The sequence below is a fragment of the Sphaerodactylus townsendi genome, linkage group LG10 (genome assembly GCF_021028975.2).
Source record: "Sphaerodactylus townsendi isolate TG3544 linkage group LG10, MPM_Stown_v2.3, whole genome shotgun sequence".
NCBI classification, from domain to species: Eukaryota; Metazoa; Chordata; class Lepidosauria; order Squamata; family Sphaerodactylidae; genus Sphaerodactylus; species Sphaerodactylus townsendi.
The window spans coordinates 44,375,621-44,403,085 of NC_059434.1; the positions used below are offsets into that span (position 1 = coordinate 44,375,621).

General features: G+C 40.9%; 2 protein-coding genes across 2 annotated transcripts in view; both read right to left on the reverse strand.

Moving 5' to 3' along the window:
* GUCY1B1 (guanylate cyclase 1 soluble subunit beta 1) overlaps positions 1–965 on the reverse strand; it is a 52,833-nt gene extending 51,868 nt beyond the window's left edge. The window contains exons 1-2 of the mRNA XM_048509277.1: positions 822–965; positions 334–407 (exon numbers count right to left, since the gene is read on the reverse strand). Of these exons, the coding sequence (XP_048365234.1) occupies positions 334–407; positions 822–824 (77 nt within the window). The 5' untranslated portion in view covers positions 825–965. The remainder of the gene's footprint in view (positions 1–333; positions 408–821) is intronic.
* An 8,260-nt stretch (positions 966–9,225) lies between these two features.
* GUCY1A1 (guanylate cyclase 1 soluble subunit alpha 1) overlaps positions 9,226–27,465 on the reverse strand; it is a 39,385-nt gene continuing 21,145 nt past the window's right edge. Inside the window, exons 3-8 of the mRNA XM_048508736.1 lie at positions 27,187–27,245; positions 22,649–23,358; positions 19,099–19,584; positions 18,363–18,506; positions 15,653–15,807; positions 9,226–12,961 (exon numbers count right to left, since the gene is read on the reverse strand). Of these exons, the coding sequence (XP_048364693.1) occupies positions 12,763–12,961; positions 15,653–15,807; positions 18,363–18,506; positions 19,099–19,584; positions 22,649–23,358; positions 27,187–27,245 (1,753 nt within the window). The 3' untranslated portion in view covers positions 9,226–12,762. The remainder of the gene's footprint in view (positions 12,962–15,652; positions 15,808–18,362; positions 18,507–19,098; positions 19,585–22,648; positions 23,359–27,186; positions 27,246–27,465) is intronic.

Below are 27,465 nucleotides of genomic sequence, written 5' to 3' on the forward strand. Positions count from 1 at the left end.
CTCTCCATCCAGGAAGCAGCTCTGTGAAGCCTTGACTTAGGTCTCCTCCCCCGGGATCATCTTCTGGTTTCCCACCAGCCGCACCCCCCAAGCAGAGGACGGAGCCGCCTGGCTTCCTCTCTTCCCACGAGCGGGGAATGCGCGGCCGCCCCACTTGGCCAGGCAAAGTGGGGGCAGGACGCTGAAGAGGTCTGGCGCCCTCCGGGGCGTGAGAACCGCGGCCGGCTACGCATAGACGGCCCGAGATAGACTCGCCTCCCCGCCCCCGGCGGAAGGAGTCGGACGAACGGGCGAAAGCTCCGGGCGGGCGGGAACGGGGCGGCGGGTACTTACTTGATGTCCTCCCACACTTCGGGGCCGTAATTGCGGATCACCAGCAGCTCCAGGGCGTGATTGACGAAGCCGTACTGCCGAGAGAAAAAGAGGGGCTGGTAGGTGGAAGAGCTGAAAGGCCAGAAGGGGCCTGGGAATGGGAAGGGCGCGGGTGGGCACCAGCTGTGCCCGCCGAGTCACCTGCTGCAGGTGGCTAGTGCCGTCCTAAGGGGCAGGAGGGCGCGCTCTAAGTGTCCCTGGGTGGAAAGCAGCGAGGCCGGGTGAGAGTGCTTTGGCCCGGCCCGGACCCCTCCATCCGCCTCCCCAGTGCCGTGTGCCCTTTGCAACTTAGCCCGCCCTCGTCCCGCTGCCTCCCTCCAACCTTTCCCCCCCCCGCCCCCCTGCAGACTGCCATGGCGCATCCTTCCTTTGGGCATTTTCTCCCCACCCGCCAGTCAACCTTCCCCCGGCCAGGCGCCCAGCAGGGCCCTCTCCGGCGTGGCACTCACCATCTCGCCCGCTGCTCCCGCCCTGCCCGTGCAAGGAGGACCAGGTTGGTGGCGGCGGCGGTGCCAGCAGCAGCAGCAACAGCTCCGAGCGGAGGCTGCAGGAGGGCGAGCGGCGGAGGCAGAATCTCGCGCCGGCCACCCCCGCGGTCCCCTCCGAGTGTCACCGGCGCGCGGCCAATCCGAAAAGCCGCCGAGGGGCGGCCTCCAATCAGAGGCAGAGGAGGGGATTCGCAGGCCCTGGGATGCTGCCTGGCGGGGGTGAGAGCGCATCGATTGGGACTGGAAGGGAGGAGGGTCGGGACGAGGCGCGGAGGGGCCGCTGCTGATGCGCTGACCTGACCGGGAGGAAGGAGAAGAAGCGATGGCAGCAGCCGGGGGGTGGGGGGCAAGGTGCTGCTTTGACAGTTGCTTACCTGTCCTCTGGTGAATGTGGAGATTCACCTGTGCAAGCCTGGCCTGGGAAACACCAGGGGAATATGCTCTTCCCCACAGTCTCCCAGATTCTAAAGGAAGAATTGGGAGCGTTTTTTGTTTTCCTGCAGCAATTGGGAAAGGCTCCTCTTTTTTTGTTATCCTCACGGGGTGAGCCAAGGTCACTGAATGCTTCTCTGCCCTGCTTCACTATCACTGCCATCTTCCACAGAAACACCACTTTCTAGGTCCACTGAAGAGAATGGGTTTAAAAGGGTGTACATCTATTTAGGATTGCACTGTGTACTGCTTGTCCATTTCCTTCTGCCCCTCCCTGGAGGGGCAATTGGGAGGGCACAAATTTGTGGAGACACCATTTTTATACTTGCCCCAAACACCGTTTTTTGCTGGTATGCCAATCACACCCTCTCTGCATAACCAACCTCACATGGTTGTTGTGAGGGTACAAAAACAACAAGAGAAGCCCAAGCCACTTTGAGTCTCTATTGGGGAGAACAATGTGATAGCCCTAACTAAAGGAAATTGGCAGAAATTATTGCCCCTTGCCAGTGGAAATGGTGTTTCGGCAGCATCACTGCTGTTATGCTGGAAGAATAGCAACTTTGGAACCAGTCCATAATGTCTGTAGGGTATTCAGCATATCAGATTCGAAGTCAAAAAGGATTTCTGCTGAAATTCATGAGAAAACACGATTGCCAAGTCTATTTATCATCTGACACGGACATCTCGACTTTGTGATGTGTACCGGATGGAAGATGAATTCATTCCAATGAAACTTCTGTACAGAGAACATGCAGATGTTAAAACCATGGATTCAAACAAAGCTCAGGTTTTAAGGATGTTTGCAAGTGCTAGAGGTCTGTGGCTGCAAATGAACAGTGAACAGTTGGCAGTGCAACTGGAACAGGCTATGTGAAAGGTCAGTATGCAACTGAACCAGAAAGCCAAAAAAGAATGAGAAGAATCAAAGAAAGCACTGGAAAAAAAGTAACCAGAGGTCTTTATATATGATCATAAAATGCCCTCATGGGCTGCTTGAAGCCCTAGAAGCCAGTTTATCAGACACTCTTCAACTCCAAGAGATCATTTGTTGCTGGCATATATATGCTTTTTCAAAGGTCATATGTGGTGGAATGGCAAGATTGTTTTTTTTCTTATTAGGGAAACTGTGGAAGAGAGAAAGAATTACCATATCAACAGTTTTGCAGACTTGAATCAGATACTCTGCAGCACTTTACTCCTTACAGGACCAAATCACATTTTTGGAGTTTGAACTGTAGAACCTGAGAGCCTAACTAGCTGTTACAAAATGCACAGGTTTGCCATGGGAACTTGCAGCTGTACTGTAAGCTGCTCATTCTTGGTTGCAATTTATAAGGAAACATTCAACAGGGTCCAGTTCAGCTCAGGAGCAGAGTATGGAAGAAGAAAGAATTCCTACTTTCCCTTCTGAGCAATTTTCAGTGGCTAAAATGTCCCAGGTGCCATGGGAGGGAATCATTTAGTTTGGGCAGCCAGCATGTGCATGCATCTGTATCCATACTGGTTCTCCATGTACCAAATATTGTTCCTCCCATGGTCTCCAGAGTGATTCAGTCACTGAAAGGAGAACAAGGAGGAAAGTAGTGGTACATCCTTCTCACACACAGTAGCCCCAATACAACCTGGCCCTGCTGTGCTGTTACTCATAAGTCGCCACCAGCTGTGGCAAATCCATGCAGTTTGTAACATCCAGTTAGGTTTTGTGTATCACATATGGTCTAGCCCTAAAGCTGCTACTATCAGCTGATTTGAAAGAGCGTTGTAAGTGTCCTTCCTACAGGAAGTGCCAAATGCACCCATTTGGATAGTAGATTGTGACTCATAACTTGTATAGGATCTAATGACTATAGCACATTTAAGCATGTTTCAAAGAGCCTTCGATAATATGTGTTTCAAAAATAGATGTTCTATAGAAGCCAACAGAAAATGCAAAGCTTACGGAATTATACAGAATAGCACCCCAAGGTAATTGTATCAGGAACCAGTCACCCAGAGCAGATGACAAAATGTTTGTACCCTTTTTCAAGAATATGTTGCTAATCTAGTACTTTACTGGACAGAAACTTTTCTGTCCAGAGATGCCACACTTACAAAAGATTTTTGCCACATATTCATGTCCTATTACTAGAATTATTTTCTCTGACATGTTAACAGCACAGTATGAAACAAGTCATTTCTTGTCTACATTTTTTTCATTCATTTATTCACAGATATCTATATAGCAAACAGGCTTTTTGATAAAATAATATAATAATAATTAAAATAGAGAGAAAAATGTTACTTTGAGAAAATATTAAATCTACATTTTATGGTAGCAAATTAAAATTGCAGGTTGAAAAGCCACAGACTCACAGTATATATAACTAGGCACAAAGTTAATGGTAGAAGCTCAATTTTTTAATGCAGAGAAGGTGCATTTGGCAGCTGCCAGAGAGATGTGGCATTAATTTCCACACAGATTAAGTGATAATAATAATGGCCAGAAAAAAATGGAATAAGGGAGGTTATCAGAGAAGCACTTAAATTGCCAAACAGTTTGCATGAGAGGAAAAAATGTGACAGGATTTCAGACATTTCAAGATCACAGGAGCAAATCCTTTGACTGTGGTTTGTTAGAAAACCTTCCAAAAAGATCAGTTATAGGTAATGCATTGAAACAGACCAGTGAAATAATATAGATAAATTATTACCATGTTACCAACAGATGGTCTTGAAGGAGTAAAATCCAATGGAGAACAAATTCACTTGGAATCTGATATAAAATGACACCAGTCCAATAGTTTCAGGTGTTTTAAAATCAGAGTAGAGGCTCTATCAAAGCGTAACTTTGACAAGCTAGAGAGGAAAACCCCTAATCCTGTTATTTTAGAAACCAGAAACTGGCACCATTTTAGAAACCAGAAACTGGACTTTCAAAGGGATTGAAACATGCCCAAAGCAAGAGGGGGGGGGGGATGAAAAAAGTGTAAGAGCTGTGTAAACTGTAATGCAGCAAGCCAGTCTGATGTGGCAAGCTGTTTCATACCAGCTTGAATGTGCAAAACTGAAGAAGCCACACATCTAGGAATCTAAATCTTACCGAACAGGTTCCCTCAGTATCCTACTGGTCTGCTCAATGGGGTTTAATCCCGGGAAATTGTGGTAAAGACTGCACTGTAGCTCCAGTAACACTAAGCACATTGACTTCAATGGGTTTAGAAGGGGATAACTGTTTAGAATCACAGTGTTAAATTTGCTAAATGCTTTTACATCATAGACATCCATTTTTTTAGTGCCACCAGACTTCACAACTGCTTTTAAGCTACTAAAATGTGAAGATCTACTGGAAAAAAGAGATTTTTTTCCAGTGGAAAAATTGAAAATTTGGGGATGTTTCCTACCCCAAAGCAGATGTTGTCTCAACCCCCCCTTGCATCTTGAGATTGTTGGGAAAGCTTCCCTCTGTACACTGCCTGCTTACTATTCATAAGTTCAGTACATAAGAGGGGGATGGTTGTGCATGTGCTTCTGTGTGTGAAAGAGAAGGGCAGCCAGGCTTCCTCCTTTCCTTCCTTTCCATCTATCTTTCTGTATAGGAGCTTCATTGAATTCTGGAACTTATTAAATTCTTATATAAAGCTTTTGCAGCCTACCCTCTCCCCTCCCCTTTCTCCTGCATCAAGGGTTTATAGTGAAGGAACATTCTCCTTATCAAAGACACCAAGACACTACTGTGGGTAAGTTTCATGGGGACTTAAAGGAAATATCTTGCCATTTTCTATCTTTTAACTATTTCTTTTCAGAAAACATCAGTATTTTAAAAAATTACCTCTTAAAAACACCAGGCATTAAAAACCATGACAATATGTGGAAATAAGATTGAATTAAAGGGATAGGGCTAGCATTAAAGAATCAAGAATTGAGATTATATGGTAAAGTTAGATTTCTAACTGTCCCATCCAAAGGGGGAGGGCAAAAGGGCTTCAAAGAGTGGGGTGGCCTTGAACTAGCACAGAAGGAGGAGGAGGAGGAGTTTGAATTTATACCCCACCTTTCTCTCCTGTAAGGAGACTCAAGGTGGCTTACAAGCTCCTTTCCCTTCCTCTCCCAACAACAGACACCTTGTGAGGTAGGTGGGGCTGAGAGCGTTCCGAAGAACTGTGATTAGCCCAAGGTCACCCAGCAGGAATGAAGGAGTGCAGAAACACATCTGATTCACCAGAGAAGACTCTGCCACTCAGGTGGAAGAATGAGGAATCAAACCCAGTTCTCCAGATTAGAATCCACTTGCTCTTAACCACTACACCACGCTGGCTGTGGCACTTGCACTGGCATAGGGGGTAAATGCACTGGCAACCTCCTGTCCTATAGCCTCACCTGAATGTTTGGGCTAGCGGATGCCACCATGGGGGTGGGGAACAGTAGGCTGGGGTGTTACTGGGGGTGGAGCTAACATCAGTTGGCTCCCACCTGCTAATGAGACTTATGCCACCTTTTTGGTGGACTTATGCCACCTTTTTGGTGGAATATATCCTGTATGCTTATGGGTTTTTTTGACTGTGTGGGGGGAGGAGGGTTTCGGGGTTTTTCCCTGCTCCCTGCAACGCTGGAAAGCCCTCTTGGAGGGGGCCTACTGCCTCTGGGTTTGCTCATAGAGTTACAGGGCTTGTCCAAAGAGTTAGAGCATTAGGGTGAGAAGATTTTGTTAAGGTGAAAAATTAGGTCTACTGTTAGAATGGTTAGGGATCTCTATAGTGATACCCATACTGTGACATTATGGAAAATTCTCTATGAAAACAGTTTTTACTAAGTTTTATGTCATTGTTTGGGTATTGGCTTATTTTTAAAACCCTGCCGTTCATATAATGTAGTTATATCTTAATTTATACTGTGGTTACAAACTGAATTTACTGAGTATTGATCAGTGCTGGATTTACCTCAAGGCTTGGCAGGCTGAAGCCTAGGGCCTCAAACTCTAGGGGCCTCTGGCCAAGGTGTATAATATTTTTGATACTGTCATGATCCTTTAGTACACATGCAGTCATTATGCATTGTAGTCTCTAAACAACCCTTCAGTAATTTTCCTTGTATTCCATTTCAGAATAATACTGTATTGAGGTGATAACTCAACCCTAGCATTGATTTCTGTATTGATTATGAATTGTGGAATTTTAAACACCTGTCATTATCCTCAGCTTTACTCAATCTTGTTTCAAACGCTCTTCCATCTTCCTCTAGTCGTGAGGGTGGGGGATTGGGAGGGGCCTCACAAGTGGAATAGGCTATGCCCAGGGCTTCTCTTCATCTAAATCCAGCAATGGTATTTATGTATTCCTATACTGTTTAATTGTATCTTGTTTGAACAGTGTAGCTGAGTGGCATACATAAATTTATACATCTATCATAAATAAATAAATAAATATTATCAAATTCAAGCTTTTATTGCTTTCATTCCTTCTTTGCCTGGCTGATAAAGAAAAAGCAGTGATGGAGTCTGTATCTACCTTATCTGCTACTTCATATGCAATATTTATTTTATATAAAACATTTATGTTGCCTTTCTGTTTAATCAGGGCCCCCAAGATTTTGAATATGAAAACATTTTGAACAATTGAAAACAACATTTAACATTATAAAATAATGCAATAGAACACATAAATGTACATAACCAAAAATGGGGAGGCGACCAATAAGTGTTACTGGAAAAGGTATGCCAAACAAAACAAAACTGTCTTCATCTGCTGGTAGAAAACGCTGATAAAGGGACACAAATTAATCTCTGTGAGGAAGGAATTCCAAAGTTTGGGTGCCACAACTGAAAAAGTCCTCTCTTTGATCATCGCCCATCTAGTTTCAGATGTGAGGGCAACCAAAGCAGGGCCCCCAAAGATGACTGGAGTGAATAGGTAAGTTCATATGTGAGAAGGTGGTCCTTAAGGTATGTTGGTCCCAAGCCACATAAGACTTGAACGTCACTACAAGCACCTTGAATTGAGCCCAGAAGAAAATTGTAAGCCAATGCAGATGGAGCAAAACTGAAGCGATGTGGCCCCTATGACCCACTCTATTCAACATGCTGGTACAATCTGTACAAACTAGCCACTGGACATGGCTGCCTCACATAAAGTGCATTGTAATATTCTAATCTGCATGTTTTGAGGACATGCACCACAGTGGCAAGATCCTTCCTGCTCAAGATGAGTGGCAGCTTGTTTACCACCCAAACCTAGTGAAAGGCATCCCTAGCCACCTCTACCACCTGTTTATCAACTAGGAGGCCTTTGTCCAGGAGCACCCCCAAGCTATGAACCTTCTCTAGGAGGGCAACCCCATCAAGAACAAGAGATAACCCATTTACAGGGTCAGACCTCCCCACACCAGTAGCACCTCGACAAAACAGAGGTGCGGTCAAGTCACAGCTCAGTTATGGCAATGTCACAGGTTTTTCAAGGCAAGAGATGATCGGAGGTGGTTTGCCACTGCCTGCCTCCTGGTCACAATCCTGGTATTCCTTGGAAGTATCCAATCAAATACTTGCAAGGGTTGACCCTGCTTAGGTTCTAAGATCTAATGAGATCACACTAGCCTGGGCTGTCCAGGTCAGGGTGGAATCAATATCTCACAGTTCATATCTTTGTTTCGACAGCTCATAATAATTCATATTAGCGCCAGTACACTCCACCATTTAAAAAAGGAATCAATTGGTGTTCAGGAGTTTGGAAAACTCAGTCCCCACTTCCAACTCAATCCACTGAGTTAACAAAAATTGGAAAATCGATCCCATGCTTCTGGCAGCAATGTTAACATGTTTAGAAGATATCACAAGCATCTTCACTTCAAAATATGCTTTAGATACAGTGATAAACCCTTCACACGATCCCTCACAACAAACATACTCTCATCCCCAAACACACACACATCTTTTTGCCAGGAGAAATACTGGCAAAGGGCGAATCAGCAAGGAGGAGTGAGGACCATTGAATGTGTATGGAAGCTTTCACAAATTCTGAGGCCATCAGAAAATTCCACATGAAAGCTTAGGAAAAGTGAATCAATTATAAGACAAGCCAGAGAAAAGTCACCATCATTCATTTATTGGTGATGCTGGAAACTTTGTAAAATGCTGCAAGACACTAAAATGGAGACCAAATCAGCAGCTTTATTTGTTCTATTTTTAGTATAAATGATGTGAACAAGATTGCTGCTGCAGGTTGTCAATGATCTACTGTTGTGCCTCAAAAATACTTTTATCCATGTACTCACTGATGGAACCCCCTGGTTCCTCCTGTAAAAGCTAAAATGCATAGAAGGAATACACACAGATGTTGTCCAATCTAAACATCTCCTTCTAGATATAAAAGCTACTTCATAGCCCTGATCTATTTCTCTGCTCTTCTCAATGCAGAAGATAAAAGTCCTCCAATTTATTCCATGGGGCTAGGAGATTCCTAACCAAAATGCATTAATCCCTACACATTTAAAAATACCATTGTGCATATGGCCATGTGCCATAATGTACATTCATAGTTTAAGTTTGTTGAAATGAAGAGTTTAGAAAAAGGAGTTTGTTTCCATTTCCTGGCACAAGCAGAAAAGCTGCTGTACTATCTGCACCAAGTCCTCTGAAGCCCATGGGACATATATCTTTAGAGGACTGTTTATTTTATTCCAGATTCCTGCACAGTTTATTATTTCTTCGACTGGGTGTCTAACCTCATGTTCCAGCACAACTGCATATTTAACATTCAGATCCACCCTTCGTACTTAGGAGAAAATACTCTTCAAACTGTTGCATTTGGATACAGTGGGGGATCCAGCTTGACTGTGAACACATGCTTCAGTACCCTTACAAAGTTCTCATAAAGTTATAGAGACTATACACTTTTCTCTAGTATGATGCAAAAGAAACTCAGCTAGTGCAACTGAAAAGTAGAAAAATATATAATTCTTGTTAACAATAATGTCACTAACAACTTTTAATGTTTTAAGTATTATTTTAAGTATTATTTTATACCACAGAAAATGAACTAAGCAGCAGATGACATACAGCAGTAGACAGTCACTGAACAATTACATGCGCTAAGTCAATGGTAAAGAGGAGGTAATGAATGTAAATAAATAGAAATAGAAAATAGAATTTTGCAGTCCTCCATAAGAATTTGTGGTGCTGGATCCCAAAAATCCATTTCACTAGCAAAAGCCTTGTATAAGGAGAAGCTTTCTATTGCTGGATGAAAACAGCTCTGCTAGTGGAATGAATATGCAGGACCCATACCACCGTAGCTTGCTAGGTAGATCTCTCTGGACAAGTTCTGTTTTATTCCCAATAAATAAAATTACAGAAGATAAAAAGGGGGTTATTTTAGCTAGAACCCTAAAACTGTATGAACAGTCCACCTTACTAATAAGCCAAACTTTGTCTAATGACAAAATGGTATTTACAAATACACTGGATGGGGCAATTCATGTGATACTTCAAGATGTATGAGAATGTCCCACTATACTTGCAAGCAATCATATATCCCTAATGCAGGTACACATAACTAAAATCTTGAAAGTAATAATACTACTGGATGGCAGAAGCCAAAAAGTGATTCTTATATCAATTACTGACTTGGTAAGAAATGGTGATTTTGTAGTGTCATCAACTTTACTACAATTAACAGAAGAAAGCTTGGGTGTGTGATAGGGTTGCCATCTCTTGTTGGGAAACACAGCTTGCCAAGCTACTTTGAAACAGCAAAGGGAAATGATTTTGTCCAATTTCCCCTCTTCACTGCAGCCCCCTATGCTGTGGTAAATTCTGTTTCGAAGGGTCTCAAAAGTCCTAGTGCATCATTTTGAGGCCACAGTGGAGAAGAGCTGCTATGAGAAAGGGAAAACAGGATCTGCTTCTACAAGCTCTGTCCATTTACATGTCAGAATCCAGCTCATTTTATTGGATAATTTAAATATTTGGATCTTAATGAACAAATGCTTTTACAGGATCACAGCATGCCTGGGTTTAACACAGTCTAATCAGTGTGGTTAAGAGAGCCAATGTGGTGTAGTGGTTAACAACAATGGACCTTAATCTGGAGAAGTAGGTCTGATTCCCTGGCCCTAAACATGAAGTCTGCTGGTGACCTTGGGCTAGTCACAGTTCTGTCTGAACTTTTTCAACCCCACCTACCTCACAAGGTGTCCGTTGTGGGAAGACCAAGGGAAGGAGTTTGTAAGCTGCTTTGAGACTCCTTACAGGACAGAAAAGCAGGGTAAAAATCCAAACTCTTCTTATAACTACTGAAGCCTCCACAGCGATACCCAAGCTCCTCTCATAGGGTCAACAAAGTCTTATTAAGTTAGAGGTTGGATCAGATCACCTTGTCCAAGCTGATATTATTTTATTTACTATGACAAGACCTCTTCACATTTGTTATTCAAAATATGCCATGTATCACTCTAGCACATTTCCTTTTATTGAATACGTCATATATGAAAACACATTCGCACATCTGAAACCCATATATAATTTCATTTGAACCTCATTTTCTTGTATGCTTCTGTACCAAATTTTATGAAATATGCTTAGAAATAGTTGATACTGTGAAACACTTTATACTGTTTAACCTAAACACTTAAAATTAAATAGCAACCAAAAATAAAACATTTATTGCTATAATACATTGTAGGGGAGATTTCTGCCCTATGTTGAAATAAAATTCATGATTTCAAGAATTAAAATGTTGTTGGATTACATTTGGTTATACAATATATTACACAGTTATATATAATATTTAATGTATACACAATTAAGGAAGTTCAGGAAGCAATGTGCCATATTCTTCATACTAGCATTGGAAACAGCTGACAGTCATACTAAGTGAAATATTTAGTTACTTGACATCTCATTAATATGTTTTTTTCCAGGAAATGGGTAATACTGGTGAGAACTATGCCTAAATGATGCAAGAGCACAGGGATACAGTTTATCCCCATTTTTAAAGGAATGTTTAGGTTACCTTACTCCTTCCTGCTCTGAGTAGAACAATCTATATGACAGTTTGGACTTGACATAGGACTTGTGCCACTACAATGTGCTACATAGCATAATAGCACATTTCATAGTTGCATTTCACACAGAAAAATGAGAAAAACAGAGCATGCAAAGGAATTAGCAGACAGTTCTTTTAACATACAGGAAAGGGAAAGAATCATTGCACGAAGTTATGCAGCTATGAAGGAACATTTGTGACCTTAAGAAGATGGGGAAGACAACAGCTTTTAACTTTATTCCCTGACTTGAACCAAGTGGGGAGAAATCCCTGGACATAACTCGGTTAACTGACACTAAACCAGTGGTCCCAATTTCCACAGAGCCTACAAGCACTTTTGGCCTGTTGAAGTATAGTAGACATCACCTCAAAATGGGTACCAAGGGAGGACAATTAGGAAATATTTTGACGTTCCAAGCAAAGCTTTTCCCTATGTTGGAGACAGCTATGTCTGAATGGATGGAAACCTGCTGACTCAAAGCTGATGCTTACTAGGGCCTTATGAGAAGCACATCCTGCTTCAATGAATTTGAGGACAGCCAAGATTGGTTCTAAACTATACAAATACATAATTTCAAGTAGGCACATGGTGCTCCCTGTTCCACATCCCAGTTTCAATAGTGCAACACAAAATACAGCAACATTGCTTCTTAGCTGCTAAGGGAGAAATGGCATGGATAATTCCTCCAGCTCTCTGTAGCTATTGATGGGCAATCTTCCAAACTCTCAATAGACAGGGCATGCCAGCAATAATTTTTTGTTATAAAATCATAAGTAGCAATTGACATTCAGCTGACTTACAGGACAGAATGTACAACACTTCTACACGAAGAGCCAAGCTACATGTTATGTTGCTCTTGTGGCAGTTGCTTGATTCTTCTTGCTAAAATGTTAAAAGCTTCCTCTGGAAGCTGTCCCTGAAGTCAAGGGAGGCTGGAGATATATAAAAGACATGCTCACTCTTCATAATCTCTGCACTTCTGGGAAAATGGGAACTCTTCTCAAACTTGCTTGTCAATGTAGTGCATTGATAGAAAAGAGAAGCCATTTGTTGGCTATTTCTTCTTCTGAGAACTCAGCTGTTTACCCAAGAACAGTGCAACTTATAGCTTGCATTAAAATCTAAAGTATTATATGTTTGGCACTCTGTATGTTCAATCGTTTGAATACTCAGAACCTAAATGGAAGTTGTACAACTTTTGTAAACTGATATAGGGAATGGTGGCTTTGAAAAAGCATTTCAAACAGAGGTTGATATGTAGTTCAGTGAATATAGTTTGTACAAAAAAATAAAAATTTAAAGTATGTGATGTGCTTTTTAACATTTTAATACTGGCTTTAATGTGTTACCAAGCTAAAGTGCTGTCATGTTTGTTTTTTTCATTTTCAGTTTATACAAAACACAAAATATTAACTCATCTATTTTTCCTTTTAAAAAAGCAAGGATTCACAATCTAATCTACATTTGGTGTCCCCAAGAAATTTGTTTTTCCATCTTCACCACTGCTCTTTTGAAACCAAGGCTTTGAAGTGGTTCCTTGAAGATAGGCATCAAGAAAGTAACAGATCCCAGGAATATCACTTGGAAAATTCGGAGGAAGTTCCTCTCTTGAACGAGCAGTAAAAATAAATCCTGGGTAATCTTTTAGTAACCTGTAACAAAATTGGTGTCATTAAATATAAAATCACATGTAATCTACAATCATTACAGAGGGAAAAAAATCTGAAATCATTAGAGCAAAATTTCTGAAATAAAAAAGGTCTTTGTTGTTTGCAATTGAGGTTGAATGGATTTGTATATTGATCACTGCAGTTGAGAGTCAACAAAGTATAATGGTTAAGCGTGGAGAATTCTAATCTGGAGAATTGGGTTCAGGTTTCCACCACATGAAGCCTGCTGGGTGACCTTGGGCCAGTCAGAAGTCTCTCAGCCCCACCTACCTCACAAAGTGCTTTTTGTAGGGAGCCAATTTGAGATTCATTAAGGCAGAGAAAAGTGGGGAATAAAAACTAGCTCTTCTTCAAAATTAATTGGGATGGGGGTGTTTCAAAGCATTAATTGAGTTCCAGATACTTCAGTATCCGGAAAGTTATGCAAGCAGGCTTATCCCTAGTATTGAAGAGAATATATTTGGTATACTCAGTGTGCATCAGAATTATCGGAACGAGGCTAATACATAAGTGGGGAACCAACAAGGAATTGGAGAGGGTTTCTCATTTTTCCCACCACTATTTCCTCTTCCATTTTCCTGAAAGTCTCCATAGTGTCTCCCAGGCCCACAGCTGGATAAGCAGATGGCAGTTCTTGTCAAGAATGCATTTTATCAAATTCAATTGGTTAGCCAGCTTTGGCCTTTTCTGAAAGTTTTGGCACCTGTGATACCTCTCCTATTACATCTAGATTAGATGTATTCCATCAATGCACTCCAAATAGGGCTGCACTTGAGAAGTGCTTGGAAAGTTCAATTGATACAAAATACTGAAGCCAGGATGTTGTAGGGACTATATCATCTACATGGCTCCCAGTCTGTTTCCAGGCTCAATTCAAGAAGCTTATATTGACCTTTAAAGCTCCACATGGCTTAGGACCAGCATACCTTGAAGTCCATCTACTATCCTACAAACCTACAGTCATCTTCTTTGGGCAACCCTGCCTTCTGAGATTACATGAGTAGTAACCTAGGAAAGGGCTTTCTTGGTTGCAGCATGGAAATCTAGTACTCCCCATAAAGACTTGCCTGCCCCCTTCTATTGCCATATTCAATCAATGGGTGAAGACTTTTTTGTTCGCTGGAGTTCTCCCAGTGTGCTCAATCATGTGCTGTTTTTAATTGTTGCTTTTATGTATGCGTATTTTACTATATTTCATATGAATTGGTCCTAATTGTTTGAATTGCGTGTTGTTTTAATGGTTTTAAATATGTTTTATTATGTATATTTTTAAGCTGTTAGTTGCTTTGGCAGCCTTGATGGAGACAAAAAAGGGGGGTATGGATTTTGTACCTAAATATATAATAGATCCTGGCTGCAATGTTAAGAACATTTTTCTGAAAGTAAGCCCCTTTGACACTTAGGATTATTTTGAATTTCTTTCAGAAATAGATAGGGGAAAAGATAAGCTGGGATTTCTGTGTGCTACACTATTACAAATAGGTGGATTCCTTCTTTACTTGCAAATACAATCTTAATGTATTTATACTGACCTAATCTTGAAGTGATTAGTGTGATCTTAATAACTTAGGCTTCTCATTCATATCTATGCATTAAGCTGAAAAATTCAAACAGTTGAGTTGTCTAAATAAAATGAATAAAACAACTGAGTGTTGCTAGTGAGTCCAGTCTTCATGCTGCTCCTTCAAAGTTCTAAATGTGTGAACAAAAGCCTGGCACGTTGGTATAACACCTTAATTATGACTATGGTGTTCAAAGTATTATCTCAGTGGAAACTTACCATATTCTGTAATAGATGATTTCTTGAGGAATGAAAAAAAAATAGATGCCTTTATTTCCAGTATTTTTTAAAAGCTGAAAATAGATATTGAGGTCAAGCATACCAAAGAGGGCTGGCAGATAAAAAAGCATTTAGTTGTTCCATACTGATCAAGTCTGTACATAAATGCTGTGTTGCTAGGCTCTCTGACAGAAGCTGCCCTCTAGTCTTAAAAACTTTGGTTTATGATGGCAAATTACATTTAATATAATAATATTCCTTCTATGTCGAAATGGTGCCAAATTTTGAAACTGAGGAGTTCAGAAACAAATTATTTTAGGTTGAAATTCCTAAACCTATTGTAGTCTGAGTCCAAATCATTTCAAGGCTGGTTTATACAGGATGGGCACACATATTCTCCCCTAAACATCCCTTTTGTTGCTCAAAACTGTTTGGCTGTGGAAGCAGCAGCCAAGCTCGTTATAACATTATTATGTCTAAGGAGGCTAATGTAGCAGCTCCCAAGGTGCAAGGACCCTGGCTGCTTTCTATAATAGTGACTGTGGCACCAACTCTACTCCTTGTGAGGCATCTCCTCTTACTATTGTCTGGTAGGTTTCAGGCAAAGCTAAGGGAACAGTGTAATGTTCAGAGGATTTTAGAAGGATTGTCTTCAAGACCACAATGCGAAACAAACAACTAGACCAAAGTATGTATGTTGGGAAGACAAATAAGTTAATCAGCTTCCACTCTGAATTAAAAGGACTGGGGCTCTTCCTGTACTGTGGATTTTTAGCCTCACCCAAGATATCCTAAGGACAAAGTGGTTTGGGGAAGAAAATGAATGCAGATAAATGTGAAAATCGTAAACAAATGAAGAGTAGCATGACTGTTGTACATTGTAAGTTACGTACCTGTAGGTAGTTGGGCTCACGTTTATTTTCCTCGCCACGCTGCAAGACTCAAACTTGTTGGCAAGTGTTACGTTGTTTCCAAATAGACAATATCGTGGCATTTGAACACCAACAACACCAGCAAAGACAGATCCAGAATGCAGGCCTATCCGCATCTTTTAGAAACAAAGGAAAATATGCAAAAATTGCTATACTGCTAGATTTAAAAACGTTTCAAAGACAAAACAGTTTCATTAGTTTCTCTTTATATATTTTAATCATGAGCATTTAGAGGAACTTGTGTAAGTGCAGGACAGCAAGTAGAAGGTAACTTGTTGTGTAATGATTAGTGTGCTAAACAAGGACTTGGGAAACCCAAGTTCAGATCCCCATTCACCATGAAACTGGATGACTTTGGGCAATTCACTCTCCCTGGCCTTTCTGCACAAGCCCCTGAAAACATTTTGCAAACATCTGCAAAAAAACCCCTATTTGGAGGAATGGTGGGGGTAAAATGTACTCAGTAAAAAATAATGGGGAATTCAAAGAACATTCCCCACCCAAGCACTGATTATACTTAGACCCAGACCTGCTACATTACGTGACTTCAGTTCATACCCTATTAATTTATGCTAGTCATGCTCAGAACTCTTGAACCAATAACTTGCATAACCAACAGTGGTTTGTGGATTGCTTTCAAAATTGAGTGGGAGTGATTGATTTCTTTATAGTTAGGAGAGTTACACAGTCCTAGAGTCCTTAATTGGCAGCTTTCTGTTTCATTGTGAGTAGATAGAGGCAGGCCCACTTGACACAATTTAAAGTTGCCACAAAGCAGGACATATACAGATGCTGGAACAATATGGGGAATAGATGCTTAGACTCAAGGTAGCAAAATGAGCTCTTGTCTGCACCATACATCTGCCAGGAATAATATGGCACTTGTATATGCATACAACTTATTCATTTTCTATTTGAATTTCATTTAGATTTTGCTTTACTTGAGTTTTTATTAAGAAAGTGGTCTGCTGTGCCTTCCTATGTCTGTTGTTCCTGTACTCTTAATCTGCATTTCCCCTTTCTGTCTGAGATAATTGGTATGTCACTCAGAACATATAGGCTATGATGTTATCTCCTCTTTGGGATGAGGTGATTTTAAGGGCGATAACTCACAAGATTGCAATTTTTCAAATGTGTCATAAGGATACACAACAGACGACCTCTTTATGTAAGTTCAACTTTCAAAAGTGTTAAATTTATGCACTTAACACTTTCCAGTAGATCTGCATGAGATCTAAAACAACTTCCACCAACACAGTAAGATCAACAGAAGACTGAAATCTGGCATTAATTCAGCATTGTGAGTTAAAATAACAAGAAGGATCAAAGCATCCTTTCTATACATTTCAAAGAGAAAAAAAATAAAATCAAAACATTTATTTCTATATTAGATATTCAAAAGTGACATTAAAAGGAGTACTTGAAAGGGAAAAAATCTTATATATTGGACAAAGTTCTTCCCTTTCAAGTTATAATACATTCAGAAATTCAATTATTTGCTTTTTCCAAAAGTCAAATGCTAACCAGAAATTGCAAATATGTTTTATATTCAATTTCATAACGATAAAATAATAAATACAATGCAGTTTATTTTCTCACGTCCAACAAAATACTTAGCAACATGTTGCTTGTTTTCTCTCAAAAATACTAGTTATTTATATCATACACACAAAAACAGACATCTAGAGAAGTTACAAAATATATTTGTATAAACAAAGGCATCAGCAGAAGTCACAAAACAGTTGCTTTGGTGGAACTCAGTAAATTTTCTGCATATATACAGGGCTAAAAACTGATATCACACCATTTTTTTCCTGCTGCTTGTGGCAGGAAAAAGAAGCAGGTGTAAACAAATCCTCCACCCTCACTGAGGATTGGTAGCCCTAGGGAGGGTATGGCCCTATTTCAGAACTGTTTTTTCCCAGGAAGTCATTGCCTGCATACATTGGCAGTGGATTGTCATGGCTGACCCCAACATCATGGGAAGGCTGGTCTGGCCCCACACAGAGAAGCTGACCTGTCCTTTAAGCACTGGAGCCTGCTAGCACCACTCCAACTATGAAATTATAGGCAATCACCTAGATGTATTTAATATGCACTGGTCAAATCTGTTGTCATAAAATATTTTGTTTATGCTAATATAGGGCAGTATAGAATGTAGAATGGCCTAGCATAGCCCTGAGTCTCATCAGACCTCAGAAGTTAAGCAGTCAGTATTTGGATGGAACACCACCAAGGAAGACTTTGCAGAGGGAGCAGAGGCAAACCACCTCTTCTTAATCACTTGCCTTGAAAACCCTATGGGATCCCCATAACTCAGCTGTGACTTGAAGCATTAAGTTCACACACAAAGGACAATAGTTACCAATGGTGTCATTTTGATAATAAAGAATCTTGTCATGAAATGCTAGCCTGTACCGCTCTGCTCAACAAAGTTTGAAACCTTTCTCCAGTCTAAGGAATTTTCCTCCAACTTGTGCCAGGGGAAGTATCAGCTGAATGAAGACTTGATAGGATATAAGAAGGCTTCAGGTTTTGCTGAGAAAAATGGTAGGATACAGGCAAGAGGTTCGGAATCTAAACATCTGATAAAGGGATACATATTTTACTAAACAGAACTAAGACACCTCCCCTCCCAAATCAAAACTGCAAACATTGTTATCCTCCTCACCTTGATGGGTTCCCCATGTGGAGACATCACTTCGTCTGACAGTTCCATCATCTTCAATGCCATTAATGCTATCTGAACAGCATGGGTGTCACTTTCTTTGTGTAACCCTCCAGCAACACAATAAGCATCGCCAATGGTTTCTACCTATGCATGAAAATTCATTTTATAATACATGAAAAAATATGATGAAAACACAGCATGATTTAAAATGTTTTCATTAGTTCCTTTTCATTAGTTCCTTCCCACCTCTCCTCCAATGCTCACCCTCTGATTGTTACTCAAGGCAAATGTGAACTGGAATGTATTGATATTTCCCACCTGCTGAAGGTAACTAATTTGAGTTGTCCAGGATTATAAAAGTTCCATTATATCTTTGACTTTTCATACACCACCTGTGAAGTTTTAGTAGCAATTCCCAGGCTGCTTACTCATATGTAATATCATTGAAATCAATACATCTGCTTCATACTATATATGTTAAGCACTGCAGTCCTAGATATATAATTTAGTGAATTACTTATTTCAGAGTTACACCATAATCTTGTAGGTTCGTTACATCTTCCCATGGCTGCATATGCCACTCACTTTGCAGACAACTTGTGTTTCATTCTCTCTCTGATCATACTTAATCCCCTTACAGCCTGTGTCAAAATAACTTTTCAGGTCCCATTCATTCTTGTACAGACTTGCTCTCTCTTTCCAGAAGATCAGTTCATCAGTACAATAAATTCTTTACCTTGTAGACATCCAGCTCTCCACACTGGTAATCAAAGCGAGTGTAGAGCTCATTAAGCATGGTGATAACCTGCATAGGTGAACACTGGGAACAGATTGCAGTGAACCCTACGATGTCAGAGAAAAGCATTGTGACATTATTAAATTTCTTGGCTTGAACAACTTGTCCCTGCCACAGCTGTTGTGCAACCTCCTCGGGAAAAATAGAGCACAAAAGATCTACTGTCTTCTTTTTCTCTTCTTCAAGGGCTTGGTGTGCCTGTTCAAGGGTAGCTTTGAGCTTCCCCAGTCTTTTTTTCAGTCCATCTTGAGCTCTGGCTTGCTCTCCTATTAAAACAACATCCCTTAATGCATTATGAATTGGAATATCTGAAAGGTATAAGCCGCGTCCTGTAAAATCTTCTAGTCTATCAACACAGGGGGATCCCAAGAACAAGATAGCACTGGACTCAAATATGTAGATCATTTGCCCTTTAAGATCCATTACCTGAAACAATGAGAGAAAGATGAAATTATGTGAGATTCTTGAGGAATGAAAATGTACAAAGACAATGACAGGTGTAACGTTTGCATACACTTAGGCACATTCAGGCAGTAGAATGTTTAGACTTCAGAGGGTTAATCTGGAACTCCACATGATTGGCTGAGAGAACTACATGTGTTCTATAGCTGGAGCACAGGGAGTTCTGAGGGAGAACTACCAAGTCACCAGTGTAATTAATCAGTGTTACTGTATTATGGTTAACTCCAGGACCTTGGCACAGATACTCTAACTTAAATATGTCCTTCCTGGTTCTTTATCAAAGTTGCATAGGTCACTTTGAACTGGCCCTCAATTACCAGAGAATGCTGATACAACAGAACAACCGTTCACTCTGGCTCTCAATTCAGTTTTCTCTCATGAAAACTCCACTCAGATACAGAGCAGGAAAGCTCATTGGGGGGGGGGGGCGGGATCATATATAGACAGGAATGGAACTTCCTGAGGGAGAACAGCAATCCTTCTATGAAAAGCACTGTGTGAGAGAAACACTGTTGTTGAGAGTCTGTCTGAGAGTTAGTGTTCAAGGAACTCTTATGAGTTATACTTACCTGAGAGTTGAAACAACCTTTTTAAATAAAGGGCTAGAAAGCCTAACAGAACACTGTAACACCTATATGGGAATATCTAATTTGTTTTTCTCTAGAATTGAAATTAACAACAGGAAGGCACTAAGATAGTGACTTGTATGAAACTTCTATCAACTGATTAAAAAGTTACTGAAACAACTTATAAATAGTAACCTCTTAGAAACCAGCTTCACACACACACACACACACACACACACACACACACACACACACACACACACACACACACAAATATACATTCATGGTTCAATGTTACAAGCCTCTGGTGCCAGTTTATTATTTCTTGTCAGAAAGAAAACAGGTTATTTTGGTGTCTCTCCCATGCTTAACTGAAAAGTGGCCTTGATAAGCAGTTAAAGACTACTTTGACAAATAAATAGAATGATAAATGGGGGATAATTTAAAGAGTAATACAAACTCTCAAATACCCTCTCCTACTAAAAGTCTGTTCTGACAGAGAGAAAGAGGCAGGGAAAAGCTGCTCAGTCGGAGCTGTAATGTCTATTAGAATTCTTTTTGGGGGGAGAGGGAAATTCTTTTAAGGCACTGGGCAGGCACTTGAGGACTCCCTTTCACATGGTGTATTTGTGATAACAGGCAACTCATTTTTCACTTAGAACAAGCCTTCCCCAGCCAAGCTGTTTGGGAGCAGGAGTTCCAAGGCTATATCATCATTAGCACTCCCCTGGATGCTGAAAAGCTGGACTTATCTACTAGTCTGAGGTGCCTGTAAGGTTCCCGAACCCCCAGCAGGAAATGTCAAATGGAAAGACCCATTAGATAAGAAGTGCATGCCAAAGGGGCACAAGAAGGGGTGAACAGAAGCATTCCATTTGGTCAGGTGTTGAAGGTGTTTGAATGTTTGCAGCCAGCTTCTATGAGAATAATGACAGGCATTACTCTTTTTTTTTTTTGCACACTTAAGGGGTGTTGCTTAAGTCTGGAAAGCAGGAATCTGAAGGGAAAATTAGTAGTGGGAGCCGAAAGCACCAATGAACCAAGAAGAAAGTGTGACTTCAACAGTCTCTGGCTGAGAAGAGCGAGAGTTTCACTCCAGTTGGCCTCTCTGCCCCTGCCTTTCCCCTTCCCTAGTTTCATGCCTTTGCCTTTTCCCTATTACTTTGCCCCCCCCCCCCCCAAGTTATTCTTGTCCACTATTATTGTTATCGGGGCACCTTCTGAAACTCAATCTGAAATTCAATTTGATGATTTTACATATTTTAATCTATATATTTGAACAATATATTTATTTTCATTTTGCCATTGTTATCTGCTCTCAGCCTGACTTTGGTCAAGAAGGTGGGATAAAACAATCAGACAAACAATACACTGTGCATCTATGCCCAGTTTGAAGAAGGCAGTTAAAAATAAATAAGACCAGGGGATCAAGGCATTTGCAGGAAAGAATAGGCATGGGAATGGTTAAACATGCCCAACAATTCTCTACTGTATATCTCCTTGTTCCTGCATTACAGCTGAACGACAAACTGAGAATATGAGTTTTTTTCCCCTTCATAACCAGTAGTTTGTACATTTCCTTTGACATACTGCATTATCAAGCACAATCCCACACTACAATATACATCCAATAACCTTTTTCAGTTATAACTTGTATCTCTATTGAAAATCTGGGTGTGTTAGCAGGAATCTGGAACAGAGTGAATTCACTCTATTCCAAATTCCTGCTGATAACAAACCCACATTTTCCCAGTGCCTAGTATAGATTGGGCTCTTAGATTAGAAACAGCTGAAGTAGAAATAATAATATAGCTAGATCCTTTTATTTATGTTCAGCACTTATCTGCCAGCACTATTGTGACAATTAAATGCAGACAGAACAACAAAACAAAATAGTATCTTTAAAACAGAAGATCTGACAGATCCATATTGCACTGGAAGCTACAGCAAAATCAATACCATAGGACTCTGACATATATCTGCATTTGAGGTGCCTATATGCACAAATTTAAATGTTTGCCTATGAGGTTAAAATCTTCCTTACATTCACAATGAAGGAAAAGTTGTAATCTAGACATCTTTGTAAGATGCTATTTCTCAGTATACAAAGACTGTTATCCAAGGTTATACATTCCAAAAACATTGTTACTGGGGTTTTTTAAATCTTTGGTGAGGCCAATGAACTTCATGCTTCTGCCTTTTGCAGTTCTACTGTAATACCCGAACAGGGAAAACAGAACAAAGTTCCAACGTGCATACAAGTTGCACATCTCTGCCATCTCCCACGTCCTAATGGGTTATTAAAGCAACACAGAGAGAGAGAAAAAATACACAAGGGATCAATATACTGTTATATCTACTTGTTGGAACATCTACAGATATCCAAAGTGGCTCTCATATACGTGTACCCAACTTAAGAGGTGGAGGAAGAGAGAACATAAAGGAAATGAACCAGTTCTTACTCCAGTTGACTTCTTAAGAATGTTATCTCCTCTTCTCACTCTTATAGTAAACTGCATGTTCAGCATCGTCATGATCCCACTAAATGTGCAGTTTATTTTTGGAGTCAGGATTTCAAAGCACTCCTCAAAGTTTGGCTTTGCTTGAAATTCTCTCCTGTTTAACAGTCTTCTTATACCATTGCCAACTTGTAGAATAGCCATATCCTTGTCAAACATGCAGTGAAATGGGAAAGTCTTGCAGAACATAGAAGCAGGAATCACAAGAGATGACTGTGGTTTACAAGGGGATAAGGACGGTTTGGCACTTTTGATTTGTACTGAATACAACAAATACGGTTGATTAAGGAACTCAGTGCTGTCTTTGCAGAAGCAGGGGGGCATCAGCATCACTTCCACTTCTGTTTCATATAAAATATGAGCTGCTGCTTTAATAACGCCAGATAGGATGAGACTTGTGGTTTTCTTCGGGAAGAAATAGTAGACGTTTAAGAAATCTGGGTCCTTTTCCAAGCATAGTATGGATACTTCCTCCAGCCTCCCTTTTTTCTCTGCTTCTTGGCAATGGCCACTCTGCTTTAGAAGAGTACTGAAGCTGTTCAGAAAGTCTTTGAGGGTTCCCCCAACAACCCCTAGAATGTGTTCATCTTCTTCATAACATATTTTGAAAAGATCTTCACCAAGAGATTCCTTTATAATGTTCACTGGAATTCCTGTAAGCATAAAACATCTTAATGAGGGGTGATTTTCTGAGAATACCATTGCTCCCCACCCAGTGGTGGGATTCAAATAATTGAACAACTGGTTGTTTACAAGCACCATTTTAACAACCAGTTCTGCCGAAGTGGTGCGAACCGGCTGAATCCCACCACTGTCCCCACCCCCAAAGTACATGACTTTGAATTTTAGCGTTTTTCTTTTTTTTCACCCATGCCATGTTTTTCCAAGACTAAACATCTCGAGTTCAACAAACACATTTTAGTCTAGTTTCTGAAGGCTTAGTCGACACTCAAAGGCTGATTCCGCATGGGCCAAAAACAGCGGTGTGAAAATGGTGTGAAAACAGTATAAACCCTTTTACACCGTTTTAAACCCTTTTACACCATTTTCACACCGTTTTCACACTGTGGTTTTTGGCCCATGCGGAATCAGCCATAGTTCTCCTGAGACGTTGCGAAGTGGAGCAACACACTTCCATACTTCAGCCATCTTATTTATATTGAATAAAAATCTGGAAATCATTTATTATATTTAGCAATAAAGACCTTTCTAGCAGGCCAAATAAAAACCAATTACTTTATATCTAAACACAAACAGTGCAATCAGTCCTAAGCAGAATTTTATTGACTTTCATTGACTTACAGTGCAATTCTTAAGAGGAAGACTATGCTAGTATAAGGCACACTAACTCCAGCACAGGCCCCTAGAGCCATTCCACCACCCTCAGGTGCTGTCTGGCTGGTCAGTGACTGAACAGAGGCACAGGTCCTTCACCAGCATGGTTGTGGGTGAACTGGGGTACATGGCTGAAATTAGTTTCCTAAGCCCTTTCAGCCTGAGAACACCCCCCGTCAGCAGCAACACAGCACAGCCCACTGGTGTCCATGCATGCTGAAGTTCAAATGCCCTCTCCCACTGCCATGGCCCACACCCATGAAATCTGCAGCAGCTGAGGTACTGACTAAAAAACAACCAATCATCTCCCCCGCCCCCATGGCAGCCAAGCCTCCTTCTCATCACCCAATCATGCCCCCACCGACCTCTATAAATCCCCTAAGGTGCGTGGCACAGATTTCTGTCTCAAAGCCCTCTGCTGTGCAGACTTATAGCAAGCAAGTGAGGAACTCTGGCAGTGGGAAAAGCACTTTGCACCAACACTATGGAGGAGAATAATGTCCATCCTCTGTGACCTCTCCCATTTCAAAACCCTACCAAGTACCCCATCTCCAGAGGAAGGATCCATAGGGGCAGCTGAGAACTGACAGGTAAGCAGGGGCCTGATTCCCAAACATGCTTCTCTGCTCCCCTTGCTTGTGGCCAGATGTACAATGCCACCTCCCATACCTAAGACCAGCCATGCTGTTGTCAAGTGCGGGTGGCAGGAGATGCAGCCTCCCAGCATTCTGGCCCCTTGTGCACAAGGGGAATTCTGGCCCCTTGTGCACAAGGGGAATTGGTGAGTGGTATGAACTATGCTGATGCACTTCTGCTCAGATGGCCATATGGAAATGGCCAAAGGTTCCTTTGAGGGGCTCCTTCTTCTGAGTTTCTTGGTTCCCTGAGAAGAGGCTGACACATGGTATCAGAGTTGCTAGCAGCTACTTATGTCAGTTTCAAATGTACCATTTCCCCCAATTCTTCCCACAATATAGCACCTGTGGCCTGGCTGAGCAGCTGTCTAGTTGATGAATAGCTGACAGAGAAGGAATTAAAAAGGTGCCCTCCCAAGAATCAGAGTTTCTGACCCACTTCCATGAATTCTGTTAATGGACCGTGGAAATGGAATAATAAGTCAATAAAGCAGTCAAAGGAGGTTGCAAGTCACAAAAATAAAAGTGGAGTGTATGTGGGTGCATTTCCCAACCCTCAGCCACAATGTTTGGAGTGTAGCTACTGTGAGAGTTTGAATCCTGGGCAACATCAAGAATGAAGTATGATGGTTTCTTTTGTTTGTAATCTGAATATCTTTGCTTCTGTCGCATGTTATATATTATTAATATTGCATATATGTGTGTGTGTGTGTGTGTGTGTGTAATGATAATACTTATTAGACAAACTTCAAATAACAGCTGTCAAGACATATAACATATTTTACATGTATCATATCTTTTTCCTTTGCTCATCTTAAATATCATAATGTTATATTTTGACTATATACTGTATTTCAATGATATTATATTTCAACGAGATAATAAAATAAAAATAAATCTGAAAAAAAAAGAAGAATGTCCAATCTGTCCAGCCAAGGCATTTGGGGTTCCTCATGAGAACTCTACTGCAGCGAACATCCACATGGGAGTTTAATGGAGTTCGGAATGATATAATGTGTCATCACAAATCATTACAGAATGACAGCCTCAGTAATTCCTGCTGGATGGAGCATCTGAGGGTGATAACCATTGCGTTTTCCTGGGAGGAGTAGCGTAGTCACCCACTCTTCCTTCCTCAACTTTGACTGAGAGTTCCAAGACCACCTATGAATATAAGGGGTTTCTGACAATCCAGTTGCTGGGACATTAGCCATCTCCAAGGACAAAGAGGCAGCTGTCTCAATCAAACATCTGTGGGGCAGGGCATGTAAAGCACCATGTTTCCCTATGCCCCTTTAAAAGTGTTGAAAGCTTTTACACTGTATGGGCAGGAGGTCTTGTTTGGAATCTTCATAGGAGGGGAGTTGCTGCAGCCTTTGCCAACTCTGTCAGTTGCCCAGTGACCAATGGCAGGGCTTAGTCCCTTTAAGGAGGTGAGAGGAGTGTGCCACCGACATGGAGCCTCCATCTCTGACAATACTCCTTCCCACCCCTTGGTTATGACATCTGTAGTGGGAAGCCCCTGGGTCTGCCAACCCATTTGGCTTTGCCTGCCCTGTCCATCACAGCCCAGTCAACATGACAATACACCATGATTGCACCCCTTGCAGCAGCAAAGACAGCCCTTAGGACTGCCTAGTCTAAAAGGTGTAACAGTTAAGGGAAGAAAAGGTCACTATTTCTCTCCTGTAAAAAAATGCTGTATATTTATAATTTTTAATCTGTTAAGAAACTGCTTAACTACTCTTCTTCCAGCCAGTTATCCTCTACAACCTACTGCCATAGCATGAAAGAGGAAAATGCTGGGCAGCGAAGGCAACAAGTAATCCTCCACCTTCTACTTCTTCACTACAAACCATTATTGCTGCAAATCATTCTTGCTGCTTGTCCCAAAGGAACTGCCAAGGTTTCCAAGTTGGCACAGTGGGAAGTAGATGCCAAGGAATACATTTAAAGGAATGAAAAAGAAACAGATGGAGTTGGCAGTGGTTGAGTACAAGCAGCATTCATGTACCAGTCACTATCACAATAGATGTGCTTGCTTATAATAGAAGCATAGAACTCACTACTGCAATAAAGGGCAAAAGATCCCATCTTCTCAGCAACCAAATATTACAGTTTGAATGGAGGGACACAATTTTTCTGCAGTGCAAGCATCTACTTTCCTAAATGTTTTTAACTCCTGTAAAAACCCTAAGCAACCATTTTCCATTTAAGACACTGGAAAACATCTGCTTATGCTTCTAGCTTCTCATATTAGACAAAACAAGTTTTAATATACGAGGACTATACAGCTAAAAGTGAAGATAACTTATCTCCTACTGTGTTCTCAAAACTGTGAGTTACTGAAACATGGGCAATCACTATTGCTGTCACCTTATCTATTCAGTTGCATCCCTTCTGTATGGACGAGGACAACACACTTGCAGTTTGCTGTATAAAAACTAACCCATCTTGTGTGCTCAAGAAGAAAAAAGCTGCAGTTGTTGACATTCATAAACATAACATTACCTGCTGCATTTGCATGAAGAGTGATCAGATTTTCAAAATCTTCTCTTTCCTCAGAATTCCTACAAATAACGATAGACAAAACTTTCAAAATGACCATGTCAGTACTAAAACTAAATAAAGGGATACTTAGAAATAATTACTAATCAAAGAAAGAAACTATTAAATTTGGAATGCTGTTATTTATATGAAAGAATGATAGTTTTTTTCAAAACTCAGAAATTACAGCCTTTGTTCTTATCAGCTTGTTTGGAATGTTGCCAAAATGTGCTTGAACAAACG